Source organism: Myotis lucifugus, unplaced genomic scaffold (genome assembly GCF_000147115.1).
Source record: "Myotis lucifugus unplaced genomic scaffold, Myoluc2.0 scaffold_1, whole genome shotgun sequence".
NCBI lineage: Eukaryota > Metazoa > Chordata > Mammalia > Chiroptera > Vespertilionidae > Myotis > Myotis lucifugus.
In genome coordinates this window covers 29833610-29857083 of record NW_005871049.1, presented here as the reverse complement: position 1 = coordinate 29857083, position 23474 = coordinate 29833610, and the positions used below count along the sequence as shown (strand labels likewise).

Genomic DNA, 23474 nt, shown 5'->3' with positions numbered 1-23474 from the left:
CCATACTGTTTTCCACAGTAGCTGCACCAGTCTACAGTCCCACCTGCAGTGTACTAGGGTTCTCTTTTCTCTGCATCATCGCCAGCACTTGTCGTTTGTTGATTTGTTGATGGTAGCCATTCTGGCAGTGTGAGGTGATATTTCATGGTTGTTTTCATTTGCATCTCTCTGATGATTAGTGATGTTGGGAATTTTTTTCATATGTCTATTATCCATCTGTATGTCCTCTTTGGAGAAGTGCCTATTCAGGCCCTGTGCTCATTTTTTAATTGGGTGATTTGTCTTCCTTTTGTTGAACCATATGAGTTATATATATTTTGAAAATTAAACCCTTATCTGATGTGTCATTAGCAAATATGCTTTTTTATTGATTTTTTAGACAGATGAAAGAAGAAGGAGAAGGAGAGAGAAACATCCATGTGAGTGTGAAACATCAATAGGCTGATGAAGGAAGAAGGAGAAGGGTATAGAGTCCACAATCAAGTCATGTGCCCTGACCAGAAATCGATCAGCAACCTTTTGGTGCACAGAATGACACCCAACCAACCTGATAAATTACATATAATTTCTGCTGGGTAGAAGTGAATTCCGAAGTCCAGTAGTATATAATAAATTGAATAATTTATTATTTAGTAAGACACATATTGAGATAAAACAGCTGATGACTTTTATTGGAAGAAAACAAAAAAATATTGTAATTTTATAGAGGACAGTCTTCATGTAGTAAATTCAAATGGAGAATTAAAAGAGTTTATTCATAAGAGAAACCTTAAATGCATATAAATATTTTTGGTAACACTGGGGCAGAGGAAGGTGAGGAAGATTCCTTTAGCATCCTTGGTAATACTGTATTTTGTATTGAGAATCACTCTGAAACTCATCAGGGATTGGGCATGAGGACCTACGCGTCATGCATTTCCCGGCTCAGCATAATTCTTTCAGTTATTAGGCTTGGTTTATGCCTACTCAATTTCACTTTCATTTTCCTATGTGCAAAAAAGCAGTAATTCTCCCTCAGAGGACTAGTGTGAAGCTTAAATAATATGTATGAAACTTTAAGAAGTATACATACTTCACATTAATAATAAAAATAATAACACTATTAGATATAGATTCCCAATTTACAATTTTAAATAAAAATATACATTTTTTGTTTTCTCAAACATGATGTTAACTTGAGCATTTATTTAATAATATAGACCTTTAAAAATACTCAAATGTAAATCACTTTAATGCTCAGTTCCTTTTAGTTTGAAAAAGTCATATATTAATGCTTGGCACTCTTGATTTCCTACTGCTAAATTATTAGTAATGTTTATGATGATGATGTCATGATACCGTGATATGACTAATATATGCTGCCAGTGGCTCCAAACTAAATTAAATCACAGTGGTAATGATGGGCAACCCTGCTGAGCATGAGCAATTAAGAAATAAAACCATTAGTTGTAATGAAGAATTCTCGTTTCTATGGAGTGATTTTTCACAGAAAACTAAAGAGGATGAATCCAAATCAGCCCCCCAAAATAAAATAATTAGTTCTTGTTGCTTCATTAGCATCTTAAGAGATAATGACTATTGAGCCCTTTAGTATGTTTTCCAGAAGCTAATTAGAAATGTAACTTATAATTTTTTGAATTGGATACAGAAAAAGTGCTCATCAAAATGTCATTTAAGTTGAGCTCTTCTGGTTTTTTTTTTTGCTTGTTTCTGTGATAATTAATAAAAGTGAAATGAGATAAACCCATATCTCTAAGTAGAATACAATATTTTGTTTCTTTATAAAGCTTAGATATTTAGCCATGAACAGACATATATGTTTATATATGCTAAGGTCACAGCAGGTATGCTTGCTAACTGGGTGATAAAAAATACTTTGTATAATCTTAGGAATTGCACCAGTCAATGACATTGTTTTACTGATGGAGAAGCCAAAATTCAATAGTTTTGTCATCTGTGAAGTTGGTTAACTTTTACCTCCGTGTTCATCCTCCCTAACAGCAGGGTGGCTTCTGAGCTTCATTCCTCAGTTTCTTTTTCTTTTTCCCTGTGATAGTCAGTTTGCTGTGCCCAGCAGTATTGCTATCTCCATTTCTGCCTCTAAAATTCCCAACTGATAATTGAGCATATTTATATTTAAGTAGTTTAGTCATGAGTAAAAATTGGATACTTTATGTTTGCTTCACATACCACCTCCCCCCAATGCCATAAAATGTCGATTTAAAAAAAAATTGTATTGTGTTTTTGAATTCTCAGCCTTATAAGTTTGAACTGGCGTTTAGCCTTTTCCTCTTCTTAATTCAGATTTCCTATTAATTTGTTGAAGTAATTCAGTGATTGGCTGTGGCTAAATTAAGCAAAAAAGTAATGGCTAAAGGGACTCCAAATAATAAAAGTAAGAATGAACATCACCCACCAACCAACCCTATGTGTCGTCCAGATTCAGAATCCTGCAGAACTAGATCGAGTTGCAAGATTTAGGCCAAATACTTTCTGACCAAGGTATTATGGGAATCGAACCACATTGATGTGATGAGGGGCAAACCCACAAGGAAAATACAATTTGCGACAAGGAGAGGGAGTGATTGCTGGCAAATGAATCAAATCAATATTTGTTTTTTGTTTTTTTCCTACCTTCTCCATTCCTAGGTAATAATACTCAACTTCAGGCCCAATCTTCTTAGTCTCTACTTTTTCTTTGCTCAATTCCATAATCAATAGGAAGAGAGCAAACATCTCAAGACTAAAGTTTCAGTTTTATGAATTAAATGCCTCTTACTCTTATTTGTCACACATCCTTTCTCTTAACAGTCTGTGGTTTTTGTGGTGAGTCATTCATCATTGATACTATTAATATTTTAATGTCTTCCTATATACTTTGATCACAGAAACTATGATTTGTATGACTTTATATTGTTAGAGAATCATATCTTTTAGTAATATTTGCTTTTGCTGAAGACAATTAATAATAAAATAGGTTTATTTTCTTTGTCCTCAGCAAATGTAAATATCCCTTTAATAAAGCACCTCATCATGTAATTTAAAAACTTATACTATTCACTTTATAATAAATGTATTAATTTTATTTATTTTATAGAGGGGGTACCCTTTGACAGAATAGACTCAATAATTATGAAAATATTATTAGACCAGATTTTATGAATTGAATGCTATTAATCTGAATATATATAAAAATTTATCTTAACATTGAGGTGAAGATTAACTAAAATTAACTCCTGGTGAAGTTCACTTTAAAATTTTAATTTGTTACTTATGCTTCAAAAATATATTATAAGTAACAAATGAAACATATATCTTATTCAATACAAGAGAAACATTTTAAGGGTGATAATAGAGCAATAAGCCTACTTGAAATGGAAGGTCATTGAACTTTAGGTCTGACCTTCTGCAGAGATACCCAGCAGTTCAACTTATTGGGGTAATGGATTCCAATTGCCCCTGCACAGAACTTTACTTAAGAAATAGGATGATTATTCAAAAAACAAGGGGTAAGAGTAAGGTTTCTCCCTGCAAGTCATGGGGTTGGGGGAAGAATTTAGTCAACAAAATATTCTGTGCATAGTCTTTATGCCTGTAACCATGGCCATTTTGTATATGGAATTCTCGAACAATGTAAGTGGGAAGGATAGAGAAAAAGTCTTGGAGAACTTGAAAAACAGCTGATTCACATCATAGGATTGAGAGCTGCGCCTGGGCGGCATTTATATGGAACACAACTACCTACCTACTCTGTGTCTGTTCCTAGAGGACTATCCACGTACCTCTCCCACTGAACTCTTGTCCCCATTCATTCAGTCTTGTTCTTTCCACAGCCGTGACTAGACAGCCAGCAAATTAGCCATGGCCCATGATTCAGTATCTCTCTTTAGTCATCTCTCCTTAGTCATCTCTCCTTAGTCAGCTCTCCTTAGTAAAGTAGATGTGGTGTACTTCCCTGCACCTGGCCTAACGTAGTTTACCTTTATTACTCTATTTCATGATTGTCCAGGAATAGGACCATAACACAGTGGAATTCATTCCTGACCTACCCATAAATCAGGGCCAATTATTTTCTCCCAACCTATTTAAATTTGCAAATTTAAATTGAGTATTTTCTAGTTGCCTCTTCTTGTATCTCACAGTGATATATTCTACTTTCTTTTTTTTCATATATTTGATTTCAGAGAGGAAAGGAGATGAAGGAGATAGAAACATCAATGATGAGAGAGAATCATTGATTGGCTGCCTCCTGCACATCCCCTACTAGGAATCTAGCCTGCAATCTGGGCAGTGCCCTTACTGGGAATGGAACCCATAACCTCCCTGTTCATAGGTTGATGCTCAACCACTGAGACACACTGGCCAGGTTATTGTACTTTCTTTACCGGAAAGTTAGATAGTGTCGAATAAAAGTTTTGTACTTCATAAGGCAATATTGCAATGCAAAGTCACAATTTCTGAAATATTTTATCCTTTATGTAAGTTTCAAAGTTGAGCAGTAATATACAGCAACATTGTACCCTATTCAGTTCTATTTCCCCATTTGTCAATCATGGACTACTTTAGAATTTCCCACTTTTCAGTTCCATTGTCTTGTTATATGGTATGGTTCTAATTATGTTCTTTTTACTTTCTAATAGCTAGCAGAAAAATATACTTCTAATACTTCATATAGAAAACTACATAAAGAGCTAACCTTATGGCTATTCATCTCTGCTGCTTCCATTGTGTTTGGAATATGATATGGTGCCACCTCTTGTAGTTTTAGAGGCTTTTATGTCATTCATTAGAATTTGATTCTGCTGTAATAATTTGATCAGATCATATTGCATTGTCAATTTACAGCCTTCAAAACTGACTACAAATACTTTTTTAATGTTTTGGAGATAAATACCTTAGTCAACAAAAATGTCCAATGTTTGACCTAAAGGGCTGTGAGCATCAGAAAATGCACCATCATTTGATTTAGTTATCTGGGCAAAATAGGTTTAATCTAATCACACCTATGTAGGTGGTAGTCCATGAAACCTTCCTTTAACCATGGCCAGATCAGTACTTAGTGAGGATTTTTTAAATAAGCAATGATATTAATTGGAAATGACAAACTGAAAGCCAAGAAAGATCCATAAGGCACGCTTACCTGTCAGGGTGATTATCATTCTTGCTTTGCTAAGGTAGTCGGTTATTGTTACCCTTGCAGTTCTGCTTAAGCAACATCAATCTCCTAAAAGAAGTATTTGATGAACATTTCAAAAGCTTTACTTCATAGACCATGTTCTGAAGATTAGGATGTATATGAAAAAATATTCTTAGCTGTAAATTCGATTAACTTGTTACTTCAGCCAATAATGTCATTGATTCTATAAAACAGTCTTAGTTTTAAAGGTCTGTATATATGCTAAACCTCTCTTCATTTCTAGGATGTCCAGATTCCAGTAGTTATACCCAATGTCTTTTATAGATATCGCCAAAAGTGTTGAATACACAGTCAAGGAAGCGAGATCCAGTTCTGCATTTTCTTTCCTATCATTATTCATTTTTCATTAATTTTACTTGTCTGCAGTATGCAGTATTTGCCTTATAAAAGAATATGCTGCATCGATGGGAAATAATTGATTTATAGTATCTAAATGTTGATGTGAAATTTGTCATCTCTGATTTTTATTGTATGCTCTGCTGCCTTGAGATGGGTGATTGAGAAGGCTTAAATAATCTCATAGAGAATGGAGATTTAAAAAGAGAAAATTATCTTTTTATTTTTGCATAATTTACATATAATAAAATACAATCATTTAAATTATTGCATTTTACATTTTGATACATTTTGGTGGGTGCAGATAATTGAATCAACACAGCTTTAATTAAGATGAAGAACATTTCTGTCACTCCAGGAGTTCCTCAAACTGCCTGCTTTGCCCCCTCCCTCCCACCACACACAATCAGTGTTCTAAACTGTTCTTACTTCCTTTACTTTAATTACCTTAGCTTGTTCTAAAACTTGACCTAAATGGAACTACACCATGTGTACACTCATATCTGCTGTTTTTTGTTTGGTATAACGTTTTTGAGATTTACCTAATGTTATTGCATGTTCTAGGTTTCTTTGTTTCTTTTAATTTTTTGGTTAGTTTTATTGCCAAGTAGTATTCTGTTTGTACGAAACAATTTGTTTATTCACTCATCTGCTAGTAGATATTTAGGTGAGCTCTTTTAACTAAAGGTGCCCTAAACATTTTATTATAGTCTTTTTGTAAACATTCAAACAATTATTATAGATATATTCATAGATTTGGTATTAATTGTAAAAAGCATGCCAACTTATTTTCCAAAGAGATTATGAAGGTACCAATTTATTGTCTGTCATCTCTCAATCTACCTTTCATTGCCTATTCTGCAATAATGGAGCTGGATCCTGTATGCTTGTCACCTTGTAGCAAATAACATGTTAAGCTTTGTCAATAGAGGGGACTTCAAGGGTATTGCAGTGAAGGGCTTCTCTTTCTGGCTCTTGGATACATCTACCTCTCCTCCCTTCTGCAGTGGTGCATGAAGGGAAGACATGCCAGGGTATTCCATGCTGTCATCATGCCCAGCGTGTGCCATCCCAAGGCAAGCTTGCAAACTCAGTCTTGGTTGGCACTGAGCACAGCAGGTCTTGCTATTGCAAATGAGCTCCCCATGCTCCTCTTCACTCCATGTACCTACCTGGCAGCTCTGGCCCACCTGTATTCTGTGTTTTCCTGCTTGCCTGTATCAGCTGAGCTTCCTTGCCTGCCAGCTTTGATGAACCTATACAGGATGGGTGGGAGGAGTGGATACATGTCGCCTGCTTTCCCAGTGACTATGCAACAGCATTGACCCTGGCAACCAAATAGATTTCTTAGCCATCCTATGCTCTACAACCTTCTCCAATGAAGTCTGAACCCCTAATCTGGGCAGAAACACACCTTCCTATATCATCACTAGAGTATTCTTTAGAGCTCTCTTGACACCTTTATAGTTACTCCTCTGCTATAATTAGTAATTCCTTATTTTAACGCCCCCTTTGAGTTACTGTGTCTTTTGTTTCTTAATTGGATCTAGATAACACTGATTGTACCATTTTATACTCTCACCAGCCATGTGTTAGGAGTGGTTGATCTAAGTTCTTGCCAACACTTCTTATGCTCAACTTTTAAAATGGTAATAATTCTTCTGGTGGTAAAGCAAAAAATATGCTTTTAATTTTATATCAGATTGAAAAGGGAATCTCTTCTGCTTCACACCTCAGAATGAATTAAATGATCATAATAACTATGTTGTGTATATATCTACGTGTGTGTGTGTGTGTGTGTGTGTGTGTGTGTGAATATTTGACACACCTCTCAGAGGCAGCATGTCTATACTTAGAGGCTTGTTTTGGTCTTTTAAAGATTACTTTTATTCTTTTTTAGGAAGAGTCATGTGGAAATTATTACTTTTACTATTAAATATGCAAACATTTTAAAATGAGTTTATTAGAGGACATGGTGAGTTTAGTCTGTGGATTTTGTTGCATAGAGATAATCCCATGCCCTGAGAGAGGTCTGAGAAATGCAGTGTCGCTCAAAGTGGGCCGGAGTTCCTCCAGCAGGTGGTTAGAAGAGCTGCTGGGCAAGAAACCAGAGGTTTTGTAGGACTTCAATAGCTATCGATACAGATACAAATTATAATGGCCAAATATAGTTCCATAAATATAAAGAAAAGCAGCCTTTTAACAAGTGTTAATTTAATCATAGGTGTACTTAGCTCTGATATTGCAAAGAATATCCCAAATATAAACTTTTATGATAGGGATTCAATATCATCATCTTTATATATCAAACACTAGATGAGAAAATAGAAACCACTAATAATAACGGGTTTTTACACATAATGTTGCTGGAATGCATCTACTTTATAAAAGAAAGGCTATTAGCAATTATCACTTTTAGAAATTTGGAAGAAACTATGTAATGACAAAGAAAAACAGTGATACAGAATGGGAAAGAATGGTGTACTAATATATTCATCAATCCTTTAACATGACTAGAACAACTGTAATATGAAATTCTGCATTGTAGTAACATCTAGAGTTTTTGTTAACTTCAATTTATCAATGCAGTAATTAGATATATTTAATACACTTTTATACGATAAGACATTGAAATAAAGACTATGATTTTGATAAATATTTATTATTAACTAAATTAATCCATTAATTGCACATGAACCTGCCAATTTTGTGGACCTCCACATTTAATGTTTGTAATGAAGAGACCAGAGTTAGATTGGATGGCTTTTATATAATTGAAGTAATATTAAGGTTTGAAACTAAGAAAGTCATTCCAAAGACTTGCAGCCACATTTAATCACATTTAGCACCACAAAATTGGCTGTCAAAGTCTAATTAACTATCAGGCATTAGCTCTATTTTCCATGCTGCTCACTTGCACAGCCTTTCATTATAACATCTGGCAAGTTTTTTAAAATTCCCCCAAAAAACCTGTTCCTCCTATAGTTTTAGAGGATAGAGTTATAGTGAAATAAACTGTTAGAACTAAAACAAAGCATAACTGATGCTTCATTGTTGAACCATTAAGAAGGTTTTTGTAATCATATTTGAGTTACTGGTCACTTCATTGTAGATGAGTGCACACGATTAAGCTTAAAGAGACATTTTAACAAGCAAATGATGACATATAGTTTAGTTTTACTATTTAGTGAGGTTGTAATTTTTCCCAAATTGAAACCCAACTATCAATAGCACATTTCACCTGCTCTTAAATCATGATGCATATCCAACTTAGTCTTGTTTTCTTGATTTTTTCCAACCACTAAAAAGTTATTTCATCACATAATTGTATTTTGTTATTAATTGAAAATCAAAGAGAAGGGCATATTTGTGTATGTATTTGCCATCATAGTTATAGATAACATAAAAGATTAACATAAAATCTTGATGATAAGAAAATATTACAATATCCAAGAAGTGCAGGCTGACTACTTACAGAGAGCTACAGACTGACGACTGACATTAATTAGTGACACCTGATGCCAAAAGAACATGAAACTATAACTTCATTGTGGTTAGGAAATGCATCATTATCAAATAAGAATTCTAGACACGGCTGAACCATCCTGTCAGAGTGACTGGAAAATAAAGATATATTCAGAAAAAGTTATCAAAATTATAGCACAAATGGCACATGTTGAAAAAACTACAAAAAAATACTTCAGCAAATTGTAGGGAATGACTCAAGAGAAAGCACAGGGAAAGTGAATGGCAAGAACTGATGAGCAAAGAAATTGCTAGATTTCATTATTTTAATTAGCTATGACAGAAAAATAATAATAGAAATAATGACTCATTTGCAGGGGTACGGTGAAAAAGTCCTAGTCAGGTGTAAATCATTGAAAATGGTGAGGAATTGGAATGTTACAGATTTAGTGTTATGTGTTCTAAGGTCCTAATACTCTTCAGAAGGAGGATAAACTACTTATTATATAATTACTTTCATTCATCTATGCCACCTGGGCATGTAAACATTTAAAGGAAATCACTAAAAGAGATTTTGTAACTTCCAAACTAGCAGAAAGGAAAAGAGTACTAAATAAAATGCAATCAATAGACTATGAGGTAGGAAAGAGGAGAGAAAAACAAAGAAAGAAAAGAAACATTGAAAAATAAAAAGCACAAAATAAAGTGATAGGAAAGTGTCCAAATATATTTTTTAAAAATCACAGTAGACGAAACAGAAATAGGGATAGATTGGATTTATAAATCTATCGAAGGGTTCTTGAGGGCTGCACATAAAATAGAAAAGATAAGAATTAAAAACAAAGGAATTGGGGGGAGAATTGACAGGCAAGTACTAATCAAAAGAAAATCAGTTACATCAATATTAATATCAGAAAAAATCCACAAAAGGTGGAAGTGAGGAGCTGGAAGTTAAGTCAGTTGATTCCGGTGGTGTTGCTTCGGAATACCTATTCAAACAGACCAGTGCTTGATTCCCTCAAAATCATCTTCCTTTTCTGCTCTGTAGTCATCATTGTTCCCATGCCAGTCTTCATGATTAATTTCCTTAGAATGGATTCTTATCCTTTCTGTTGCTGACGTTTAGTTTTCCCATCTTGATCATATATTCTTCAGAGCATCTCCAAATTCTTGTGTGTGATCATTCTACCACACAAACCCAATTACACCACTTAGCAGTTTAAAATCATTCAATGACATGGTATTAACTATGAGATAAAACTCTTTAAGTAAAGAGTTTTCCATCAGTGTTTTATCACAAAAGTTGATGGCACAGAGCATGTTATTTCAGTAATCCTGAAATCTGTCATTCCAGGAATAGGGCATCCTTTTTATACTTTTACTAGAGGCCCAGCACACGAAATCATGAGCAGGTAGGGCCCCTAGGCCTAGCCTGCGATCAGGGCCATCTTCCGCCCGCTCACCAGTCTCCAGTCCCACCCCACCGCCTCCGCCCACCCTGGTTCCCTGTTCGCCATCTGTCTATGATCACAGCCTGCGGGCCAGGGGGAGGGATCAGGAGGTCTGTCGTTTTGCCCGCTTGCCAGTCCCCAGTCCTGCCCCACTGCCACCCATTCTGGTTCCCTGTTTGCTATCCAGCGATCAAAGCCTGCGGGCCGGGGGTGGTCAATGCACCTCATAGCGACTGGCCAAGCAGTCATTCTAGTTGTGACACCGTTCTAGTCACTGGGCTTTTATTATATAGGTTGCCTTTCATAATGTTTCCTTATACCAGAGTTTTCTTTCATTGTGTTCACTGTTTATGTTTCAAAACCTACTTAAGCTTTCACTCATTATCCCCCACTCACCATTATATGATCCTTTCATGTGTGTGTGTATGTGTATTTCTATTTAGTTAAATGTGTACACACACATACATAATTTCCACTTAATGTATTCTAATTGCCTATTTATACATCTCTCTTTGAATAAAACAAGTCAGTTGAGGGAAGTGTCTGTTTCATGTAGGATATTTGGTGCCAAAAAATGTATGCTAAAATTGGATAACTCACTATGAGACCAGAATGTGAATTTGGAGATCATCTAGTCCAAATTCCTTATTTTATAGATGAAACTAATAGGCTGCATAGAGATTATTAGCATGTACTACGTTGGTCTTTGAAAAATCTGTGTCAATATTAGGAAGGTTAAGTTTCTATTATATTAGTCAAGTATCTAATAAATCCTTTCTCTGGCATTGGCTGAGCTAAGGTAACTGGTTCATCATTAACTCCATTAAAATTAACCTACAACATGATTTAAGACTGCTTTAGCCTAGAATCATTAGGATTTAATGATTCTTCTAAAATCTAGGCTTCCTGTGGAAAAACACTGTTAAAATTTATGAGTTTGTGCAGATTAGGAGTTTCCATCTTTCCTGTTAAAGCTTATTTCAGTTCTTGTTTCTAATAATAATACCTATTTTTGCAACTTAGTGATGCCACTTTTCGCCTTTTCTTCAAGTCCACCTGCACTAAATATGAATACTAATGAAGGTTCCTCTGCTCCAGTGAGAATTCAACACTTTTCACTGTCCATGTTTATTTTCGTGACCTGCCATCTACACTGTGTCCTTACTTTTCAGTTTCCCTAACATTGGGACTTCTCTTCCAGAATTAGATATTTTCTTATTGACATATAGGTATGTCATCCACATTCACATTCATCTCATATTGCTCACCTGCTGACTCAGGTACTTCCACCATTAGCAGCTAGATATGGCTGGGCACTCCCTATCTTACTGTGATCTGCAGTAAGTGAGGAATTCTGTAGGAGATAACAAGTATTCTGGTGAAAGAATGAGGGAAAGCCTATATCACAAATGCACTACAAAGGTTAAATTATAAGGCAATTGTTTGAAATTCAGAATAGCTTTTTCTAAAACAAAACAAACAAACAAACAACAACAACAACAAAACAGTATCAGGTCCCCAAGTAGTTCACATCAATCAGAAAGATGTTGAAAGATATGGATAAAGACAAGAAGATGGCCAAATGAATTTAAATGCAATAGCAGAACTCTTTCTAGGGGTAGTTTTACTGTATGCTTGAAACAAAGTTAAATTCAATAATACAGAGTAGAATGGGAGCTGTTAATTTGAAAAAGATGGAAAGAGGAGGATAGTAACAGAGGGTGAGGATGAATTTATGTCAGGCTCTTTAAGATACAGAATTTATTCTAATCCATGGGCTTCAGCCAAGAGAAAGATGCTTCTGTTATTGTTGTGACTTCAAGAATAAAATCTTAGGCATCTGTATTTACAGTGTGTGATGTTTTATAGCTTTTAAGCTGCCAACAATGTGAGTTCTACTGAAAAATACAGATGGTTAAAACCACATGCACAGAAAGTGATCTTTTCCTTATTGCACACCCTGTGTTTGATTCTTCTGGTTTACTTTTACTCTATTTTCCATCTCCTGACAAGTACTGCTACTGCTCTGTGTTATCATTTATGGTGATTTTTATGCAAAATTTCATTAAATTAATTTTCATGTGATATCTTTGTTCTGATGGTATCCTCTTTATATACCAATTTTTGAGATCTGTTTTCTCTTAAGTGGATATAGTATAAGAGAAGTTATGGAACTTTTGTAAATTATTGAATGTAGTATGTATAGATAAAGAAAACTGGAAGAAATAACTAAAAATAACTATTAATATTTTGCATTCAAGCGTAACTAGATTGGATTAACCACAATAGTTTTATATGTACTATAGTGTCTTATCTGAAAATAAAAACTTATTTTCAGAGTAATATATCCTAGTTAACTATATTGATGATGAGTGTATGACATGAATATAAGGTACAGTAGTAGGTGCAATGACATTGTTTAATTGTTAGGCAGAATTGTACGATTTTAATCGTATTAAATGTTATTTAATAATTAAAAATTAAAATAGACTAAGAAGTAGAAATAGCTCAAAACATTTTAATGCATTCTAAGTTATTGAATTTTTCTTTTATTTTGCACAGCTCTAAGATACAATAGTTCTATGAGACAGTTTTTAAATTAGTGACAGTTGAAGCTGTGATATTATAAGAGCATTTTAGCAATTTGTATTTGCATAGTGAACAAAGTATTTTCAATATTTTATAGAGAATAAAATAACTAATGTAGCTTATCTTAAATGTTAGAACTACTGAGAATTGAAAAGAATCTATAATTGATATAATAATTATTTGTAAAAAAAAGTTAGGAAATTGAAATATTTGTGTTCCAAATAGATGTATTTAATATATTGACTATTTTTGCCATATATATATATATATATATATATATATATATATATAATTTAACATTTTAAACAATATGTTCGTATTCTTTATTTTATATCTCATGCTTATGTGGAATCTCAAATAAGAATTTTTGCAGAAATATATACTTTGTATTTTCACAGAAATAATATATATTTATATATAGTCTACGTATTTTATTGAATTCATTGGTCATCAAAGTATATTCACTGTACTTAGTGTAGTGAATAAGTGTGCTTTTTAAAGCTAAATTTGATTCGTACCTTGTATGTTAGTTCTGATTTACCCCAGGTTTAAGATCTAAAGAAGATTGGCTAAAATCCACATTTCATGTCCAGTGAAAGCCCAGAGCTCCCACGAATCCTTCTTCATATTGCCAGTGCACATTTTTCTAGTCACCCCAGCTACATTTTTCTATGTGTTCTAGAACTTTCTTTTTAGTTTGCATCTTTCATGGTTTTTTTCTCTCAATTTGGACATGTACCCAAACTAGATGCTCAGTGTCATTTTCTTATTTGTGCCAACCCCCTCTCTGACTTTCTGCCCCCCCTCAAAATGACAACAAAATATCACTAACCATCACCCATAGTGATTACCAATAGCAGCATTTATATATATATCTAATATGCAAAATGTCTCCTTAGGAGTTTGACCTGGAAACCAGTTCAATTGCTCGCTATGACATGCACTGACCATCAGGGGGCAGTGCAGAACGAAGGAAGGCCCCGGCCCGCAGCCAGAAGGCCCCTATCAGCCCTGATCACTGGCCAGGTCTAGGGGCCCTACCCGTGTACAAATTTCATGCACCAGGCCTCTAGTTATTTATAATAACCTAAAGGAGTAAACAATCAAAATTCCCATCAATTAGTAAATGACTAAACAAAGTGTGGCATATTTTACAATGGAATGATGTTGTTCAGCAACATAAAAGAATAGAAGTAGCGATGCATGCTACAACATGGTTAGACCTTGAAAGAAAACATTGTTCCAAATAAAGGAAGGCAGTCACAGGAGATCACATTTTGTATGATTCCATTTATATGAAATGTGAAGAATAGGCAAATCTATAGAGACAGAAATTAGATTAGTGAGTCCCTAGTATTGGTTATTGGGAGGGATTTGGGGGAAATGGGATGATAACTACAGGGTACGGGTATTTTTTGAGGTGTAAAAATGTTCTAAATTGATTATGATAATAGTCACAACTGTGAATATACTAAAAACCAATGAATTTTGAACATTACAAGAATGATTTGTATAGTATATGAATTATTTCTCAATAAGACTATTATTTAAAATATCGCACAGTCTTTGTGTTGGCAACTACCAAGATAGAGGTTTTGTCTGGATAAATGGCAGTACTAATGTCAGGCACAAACAATTGAAAAATGCAACGTCTCAGTTCGTACTATGAGACACTCAGCCAGCGCCCTAAGTATAGCTGTAGACTTTTCTGGACATCCAGAATCCCATTAATGCCCAATAATATCTCCTTGGGTCTAACCCATTTTCTCTACCCACCTGAATATAGATAAGAGAAGTATATATACACTGAGTGGCCAGATTATTATGACCACCTGACGTTTGTAGGCAAATTAGCTATGATTTCTTACTGAAGTTGCTAGAGGGCCAGATCATTATAAACATCTGAATAGCACAACATACCTAAGTATCGTTGCTGATCAAGTTCATCCTATCATGTTGATGGCGTATCCCAATGGAGATGGCTTCTTCCAACAAGGCAATGTGCCATGCCATGATGCTCGTATTGTGCAGGAGTGGTTTCAAGAACATGAGGGAGACTTTACCTTGCTTAGGTGGCCCCCACAATCACCAGATCTCAATCCAATTGAGCATTTGTGGGACGAAGTTAAAAGAGCCATCAGGCAGCTGGTTCCACAACCATCAAATCTCACAGAACTGGACAGTGCTATTCATCAGGCATGGTGTCAGATTCCTTGCATCACCTTTCAACATCTCGTGGAGTCAATGCCAAGAATAATCGCCGCAGTATTGAAGGCAAAAGGTGGCCCAGCGAAGTACTGATGGGGTGGTCATAATAATCTGTCTGGTCATAATAATTTGGCCACTCAGTGTAATTCTCAACTGACAGAATTGTTACAGTAGCATACCCCAACTTTATTTCTCCACCTTTATTGATTAAGAGGCAGTAGCAACTGGAAGAAGTTTTGGTGTTAAAGTTCCTATTTGATTGCACATTGATCATAGGAGTGTATGCATTTAACTTCTGAGTAGAGTGGATGAGACTACAGTGCAACTATTCACTCTGAGTTATGTGGGTATAAGCAGAAGTATTACTTAATAGAAGAGCAATGTGAAGACAATTTATAGCTAAATGCTATTTAAATTCCTGGATCAAATTGTGTTTGATGGGATTAGAGCCCCCCACTTTGCACAAGCTCAATTTAATAATTTCTGTACAAATTTCTCCACCCCCCCTCTCTCTAGCTTTAGATCCAGCTAAAGATCCATGCTTAAAGATGAAATGTAGTCGCCATAAAGTATGCATTGCTCAAGATTCTCAGACCGCAGTCTGCATTAGTCACCGGAGGCTTACACACAGGTAAACATTGTTAAATTAAATGCCACTGATTGAATGGTACTCCTTATACCATGAATAACTGCAGAGTGTAAATATTTGGCAATGTCTGCTAAGCGTTCATCCAGAGTTTTATTGAAAGACCTTCAGAACCTTGGTTAATGCAATTTTGATTCACTTGGGTGAAACATTATCAGTCAGATTTACTAGGGATTATAGAATTTAGGCATATATTATAAATAAAGAGGACTTTGTGAAGATTGGATTAAAGTAGTATATTTACCTGCTTATGCTTTTTCAAGTTTAAGGAACAAGTACAGTTTTTGTACCCTCTAAATATTGTTACTTACGCCCACTCAAACATTCTATTTAAAAACAAGTTAAATGGAAAAAAGGATTGATGTTTATTTTTAAAAAATGTAAAAGTCACAAAATAAAGATATGACCTGGAACATTTATTTATGGAAGCACTCATCCTGGTGGAGTCCTTGTAGTCTATTCCTTGAAGGCTGACACAGAATTGTAAGAGGAGAAGAAAGGGTTTTAAACATCTTTTATAATGATCACCACTGCTCCTGTAAGATAGACTCTATTTGGAGAAGAATCAGTAGTTTAGAAATAGCCTGTGAAGTCTGCTGCTGAGTTTAAGGATTGGCACTTGCCACAACCAAAAGTGAAATCACTGGATAACTGACTGAAGCAAGCAGGTGTGTGCATTCCCTTTGTTACTTTGAAAGGAATTCTGCTCTGGCCAGGAGGCTCAGTTGGTTGGAGTATCACCCTGATGCACCAGGGTTGCAGATGTGATCCCTGGTTGGGGTGTGGAATCCTCTTTATGAGAGTTGCTCTTTTCTCTGATAGTGGGCCTAATTCGTGTTGCGCTTTTCATCAAATGAGCATGATGGGGCTTTCTCTGTCTGGGTATGTTGAGAGACTAATCGGATTTTAGTTTTAGCGCACTTACATCTAAATCCTATTATTCATATACACCAACAGACAGAGAGTAAGAACATTGGAGAATAAATATAAGTAGCATATCTAGAAAAGAGCAAATATTTGTTTCTTTGTTGTTCCTTATTAATCTAAGGCACATATAGGTAAAACCCTTTATTATATGCTGAACGGATTGTAAGTCTTTGTTCCATAATTTCAAATCTATATTGGCAGATTTCAAATACCAAGGTAGGCTAATGCAAACAAGACAGAGGGCTTGGGAATGAGTTCACCTGGAACAAAGGATCATGTCATGGCATATCAATAATGTACCTTCAGTTGAGAGGGAAAGGGAGCGAGAGAGGGCAGTTTGGACACATAAAGTGTAAAAGGCCTCCTATAAATAGCATTTCTATAAAGTCAACATACAGTGAGAAGGCCCAGAAGGGTGATACAGAGTTATCAGTAATATATCCCCACTCAGTCATGACCTTTTTGTTGGTTTTGCAAAGGGATAACAAAAACTTTGGACCAGAATTATATTTTCCTATTTATTTCCTTGGGGTTCCAAAGAGCTTCTGAATGTCTTGGAATCTCTATTAGTTAATCACCAAACATTTAAAATATCAGTATGTGAAATGATGTATGGGGGAATGGGTGGCGAGTGGGTTTTTACTTGAAAAATCAATAGGAGGATGGTGTTGAAATGAATTCTGTATAATCCCTCACCTAAGTTGCAGAGACCTGGTCAATGATTTCATATAAAATCAAACACTGCTTTATCACAAGTTTGAGACTCAGGGACAGGTTTCCGTCTACCCACAGTTAACACCTTTGAATAGGCTCATCCGCCGTTTCACCCCTGGCCTCCTGAATCCAAGTCAAAGAGCAAATGAAGACCTCACAGTTAGCATCATGCCCTGGGCAGAGGGACACTCTCCTTTCTATAACTGCTGAACACCGAAGCCAGGAGAGGCTAATGTTCCTGACTCCAGATCACAAAGCTAGGAATGGCCAGAGCATTGATTCCTCTCTATATTTACTAACATCAAAGTCCATGCTTTTTACAACTGTGCCATCTCACTGCTTCTCTTATTTTTAAATAAAGACACTAGGGACAAAAGGAAACTTTCTTCACATGGTAAAGACCCTCAGAAACCAATAAAATGTTATCTTAGTATGAAGGAAAGCATCATAAATAGAGAGCCACTGCCACCTTTCCCTTAGATGCACAGGTGGGCTGGGACCATAGCAGAGAGAGTTATGCTTTACTAGTAAAGTAGGGGGACTTCAAAGGTTTATGGAAACAGAATGTAGTCCTGTTCTATTTCTGATAGAATTATTGTCTGATAGACACTATTTTAAAACGTAGACCTAATATACATTAAATTCAATAAATAAATAACTAGTTTCCAAAGAATTGATATTAAGATTAATATTTGATATGCTTTATTTGTTTTGAGGATGTCAGTACCTAAGTGAATGTTTCGACAACACTTAGGAAGGGAGAGTATTGCCAAGCAGTTTGATCAATGAAGGCAGCTATTAGAAATTATGTAGATCTTAAATTTGGGGGTTTGTGTGTATTGTGGGGATGGGGTACAGAAAGCAGAAAAAGGGCTTACTTAATACATGTTGGGTATTGACATAGTTCAGATTAGAAATTCTACTTTTTTCATCTAAAGGAACAGCTTTTTTTTTTCTTTCTTCCTTGATCTCATAAAAGCTGAAAGAAGTGGAAGTAGCTATTTGCCTTTGCAGGGGCAATCCTGTTTTCCAATGAGGTCTTCCTAAGCCCACCCCTGACTCCTACCTGGATTTCACACCCATTTCTTCATTACCTTAGAGCCCTAAACTTCCCATCTGGTAACCCTCCCTTCATGGGTCATAAATGAATTGTATAATATCAATCTTCTTCAATTATCTAGAAATTTTATGAAGGTGGAGGTCTATGTCTTATTCACCAACTTATACTTAGAACTTGACAGGTGACTAGTATATATTTTCTTTGAAGAGTGTATTAAAATAGCTATTTGTAGAACATTTTTAAAAATGAGTAATTTGATCAATTGAACTAGTCAATATAGATAACATAAGTCTAAAAACTGTTTTCCATGTGCCTTGTGCTTATTTTTGAAGATGGTCTGAGAAGGGCATGAGTCAATGCACAAATACTGAAATGCACTCATTTAATGAGCCAATCGTAATTACTGCCAGAAAAAAATGGAAGAGGGGGATAGGAAAATATGAGGGAGAGATGAGTCCATAACAACTGGTTGAAGAAACTGGTATACCCTTGCCTTAGATTTGTAAATAAGTGAAATATTTGCTAAATATATCCTTACTTCATATATTAAATAACAATACTGTCATGCTCTGCTTCATGATTGGAATACATTCTGTCAGGGAGTGCACTTATACAAACCCAGAAGGTACAGCCCCCTATTATAATGAATGTGCTATGGTTTTATGGGACTGACAGCACAGTGAGTAGGTCTGTCTATGCCAGCAGCACCACAAAGGAGTCAGTGATTGCGGTGTAAACCCTGGCAGTTGCCCTTTCTTTTTGTAATGCAAGGGCCTGATTTAAGATTTGGTTGTTGAGGCATTCACTTCAGAGAGGCATCCGTTTCGAAGACAGCACCCACTTCAGGGAAAGCTCTCTGCAATAAACACATGGCCAGCCACATGCCTACAATTGAGAGCCAGGCCTCACATGCCCACTGAGGCTTCTTTGTCTCAGATCTTGGTTGATTTTGACAAATGGACATCCAGGCTACTTGTCTTTTTCTCTTTCTGCACTTTAAATTCCCACTCTTATGTTTTAAATTAACCAGTAAAGAGTGAGCCCTAGAACCCTAGTCCCCCACCCCCATCCCCAGTAAAAGCAGAACCTCAGGCCTGTGTTCCCATGGTTATCACTGAAGGGCATCTTGCAATCCCAGTAAGAACCGAAAGAATCAGTTCAGTTCTAAGGTTGGTTTGGAAAGGAGAATGTCTGCGGGAAGGTCACAGGGACCAGGTGACTGTATCTGGGCATTTCTAACTGATAGCATTAATATGGGCAGACTGAGACTGCAAAAAACAGTCATGTATTGCACTAGGACGTTAGGATGACTATGAGGTGACTAGGTGAGCAGGACTTTTCAGCTCCATTATAATCTTAAGGGACCACCGTTGTGTATGAGGCATATTGTTGATTGAAATCTCATTATAAGGTTCATGACTGTACTTGTCTGAAATCAAAGAAAGAGCCTGATTAGGAGTCTCACTGTGTGTTTTACACTAGCTTTGACCACAATTGCCACTAGAGAAGATTGGGTCAACTATCCAAACATGTCATCTTCAAGGTCATAAATTTAGATATTTGTCTCTTGCTGTTTTGTGTGGGTGTTTTTTCTTTTCTGTGAATAATTGGCCTCAAATAAGGATGATACCCATGACTTTGTGCTGGATTTTTGTCACCATTACCATCACCAGTTAAAACTAAATAGTTTTATGAACAATGAAAAAGACCTTAAATACAACACATTTTCCACAATGGTAACATAACTAATTATATGGTGTAATGTAATATATATATATAATGGCTTGCCAGGCTTTGAAAATGACCCATTTTTTTCTTCCAATTTTATTTTGTATTGGTTTCAGGTGTACAGTTTAGTGGTTAGACAACCATATACTTTGCAAAGCATTCCCCTCGATATTTCTAGTACCCCAACTGGCACTCTATATAGTCATTGCAATATTATTGAGCATATTTCCTATGCTTTACTTACATCCCCATGACCATTTTCTAACTACCAATTTGTATTTCTCACTCCCTTCACTTTTTTCACCCAGCCTGTCAATCCCACTCCTCTCTGGCAGCCACCAATTCATTTGTTGTGTCTGTGAGTCTGTTTCAATTTTGTTTGTTCATTTATATTGTTCTTTAGATTCCATATAAGTAAAATTATATGGTATTTGTCTGTCTCAGATTGCCTTACTTCACTGAGTATAATACCTCTAGGTCCATCTATGCTGTCGCAAATAGTGAGATTTCATTATTTTTTTATGGCCCAGTAGTATTCTGTTATATATATATTACCACAGCATTTTTATCTACTCATCTATTGATGGATACTTGGCTTGCTTCTATAGCTTGACTATTATAGATAATGCTGCAATAAACATAAGGTTGCATATATTCTTTCAAATTAGTATTTTGGGTTTCTTAAATAAATCCCCAGAAGTGGAATCGCTGGGTCATAAAAGAGATCCATTTTTTAATATTTTAAGGAACCTCCATACTGCTTTCCTAATGACTGCACCAATCTATATACCCATCAACAATGTACAAGGGTCCCCTTTTCTCCACATGCATGCCAACACTTGTCATTTATTGATGATAGCCATTCTTTTTTTTTTTTTTTTTTTAATATTTTTATTGATTTTTTACAGAGAGGAAGAGAGAGGGATAGAGAGTTAGAAACATCGATGAGAGAGAAACATCGACCAGCTGCCTCCTGCACACCTCCCACTGGGGATGTGCCCGCAACCCAGGTACATGCCCTTGACCGGAATCGAACCTGGGACCTTTCAGTTCGCAGGCCGACGCTCTATCCACCGAGCCAAACCGGTTTTGGCTGATGATAGCCATTCTAACAGATGTGAGGTGATAGATATCTCATTGTGGTTTTAATTTGCATTTGTCTGATAATCAATGATGTTGAGCATTTTTTCATATGTATATTGGCCTTCTGTATGCCCTCTTTGGAGAAGTGTCTATTTAGGTATGACCCACTTTTTTATTGTTATCTTGGGGAAATTGTAATAGATGCTTATAGAGCTGAGTGATTTTTGATTCATTGTTTTTGTGAATTGTGAGCAAGATGCCCCATGTTTTAAGCTCCCTTTGCTGTCCATGCAGCTGCAGATAATTAACACTATTTCTAGATCAGTGTTTTGAGCCCCAATCAATGCCGCTGATAGTAAAAACTGGTTTAGAATAATAAGACAGATTAAGGTTGAAGATGTTGTTGTAGGACAAAACTAGTCATGTTGATTCTGTTCCATTTACACCAGAGGTTGACAAAAAAATCAATAAAGGAATGCTTTTGGCTTCCCAAGGAGGCTTATATAAAAGATAATAGAACTAATTTAAAATGCTATTCATCAAAATTTATGTCAAAAGGTGAGTCCTACTACTCCTCTATTTGAACTATGCACTTTTGAATCCATACTTTTTAAAAAAATATATGTTTTATTGATTTTTAGAGAGGAAGGGAGAGGGAGAGCTAGAAACATTAATGAAAGAAAAACATCAATTGGTTGCCTCCTGCATGTCTCCTACTGGGGATGGAGCCTGCAGCCTGGGCATGTGCCCTGATTCGAATCGGAGACCTCTCAGTGCATGGGACAAATGCTCATCCACTGAGCCACACCAGCCAGGGCTAGAATCCATAATTTTAATGACCATATTCAAAAGAAGATTAGGTCTTCTTTATATAGTAATTAAATGAATGACTATAGTATTTATAGTTCCACTGCTACAATGTTGAAATATTTATTATGGGAAGATTTAATCATACGAACTGAGTTGTAGAGTCCCAAATATGTTTGTTTAACTTAATTGAACTTATAACTACTTTAAAATAATGTTCCTTATGCTTATCTAAGATTTCATCTCTATGTTATATGAATGCAGTAAAGTTGCCCATAGGGAGAATGAATCCCACCATTTATTGTACATTTAATATGTATGTGTAAAGCTCTACTAAGTGCCTTAAATTGATTTTGTTTTTACAACCCTAATGCTTTGTACTAAAGATTAGTATGTTCATTTTATAAAAAGAAATACTGAAGCTCAGAAATGTTGGGTATTCTGTCTGAGATTTATTATATAGAAAGATAATAGGTAGATAGATAGGGTAGATTTAAGATGTAAAATAATGTCTATCATTTTATGTGTACATTCTTTTTATAACTATAAATGAATTTTAATCATGTTTTTAAGTACATAGCTCTCCATAACTCTCTTTTGGTTAAGCTATAGAGCAGGGGTCCTCAAACTTTTTAAACAGGGGGCCAGTTCACTGTTTCTCAGACCGTTGGAGGGCCAGACTATATTTTTTAAAAAAAAACTATGAACAAATTCCTATGCACACTGCACATATCTTATTTTTGAAGTAAAAAACAAAATGGGAACAAATACAATATTTGTATTTTGCATGTGGCCCGCGGGCCGTAGTTTGAGGACCCCTGCTATAGAGGGTTAGAACACTCTTTTAAATACTCTTTTAAAAGAACAAGCTGAGACAATAGAGCAATATTGAACAGAAAGTACAGAGAATTTCCCACAAAAACCTCTATACCAGCATATGCATACCTTCCTCCATTTATCAACACCCCAACCAGAGTGGTAATTTTAATATAGTTGTAAACCTACTTTCACACATCATTATCACCCGAAGTCCATCATTTAATTGCTTTTTAATATTAATTGCATTAAAAAATGGGTCATAGTATTTTTGATAATGAATTAGTGTAACATTGATTCCTCTTTTTAAACATAGATAATAGCCAAACTTTGTAGTGTTTCATTTATGTCTGGGTCTCTTTAAAAGTTTTGTATATGTTTATTTGTATGTATATGTGTATGTGTACATACATTTGCATATATAAAACATACCCATGCACATGTGTG

The 23474-nt window shown here is 35.5% G+C and overlaps 1 protein-coding gene across 1 annotated transcript in view; it reads left to right on the top strand.

Annotated features, from left to right (window-relative positions):
- SPOCK3 (SPARC/osteonectin, cwcv and kazal like domains proteoglycan 3) overlaps positions 1-23474 on the top strand; it is a 191595-nt gene that overhangs the window by 24588 nt on the left and 143533 nt on the right. The window contains exon 2 of the mRNA XM_023753473.1: positions 15763-15877. Coding sequence (XP_023609241.1) covers positions 15795-15877 — 83 coding nt within the window. The 5' untranslated portion in view covers positions 15763-15794. The remainder of the gene's footprint in view (positions 1-15762; positions 15878-23474) is intronic.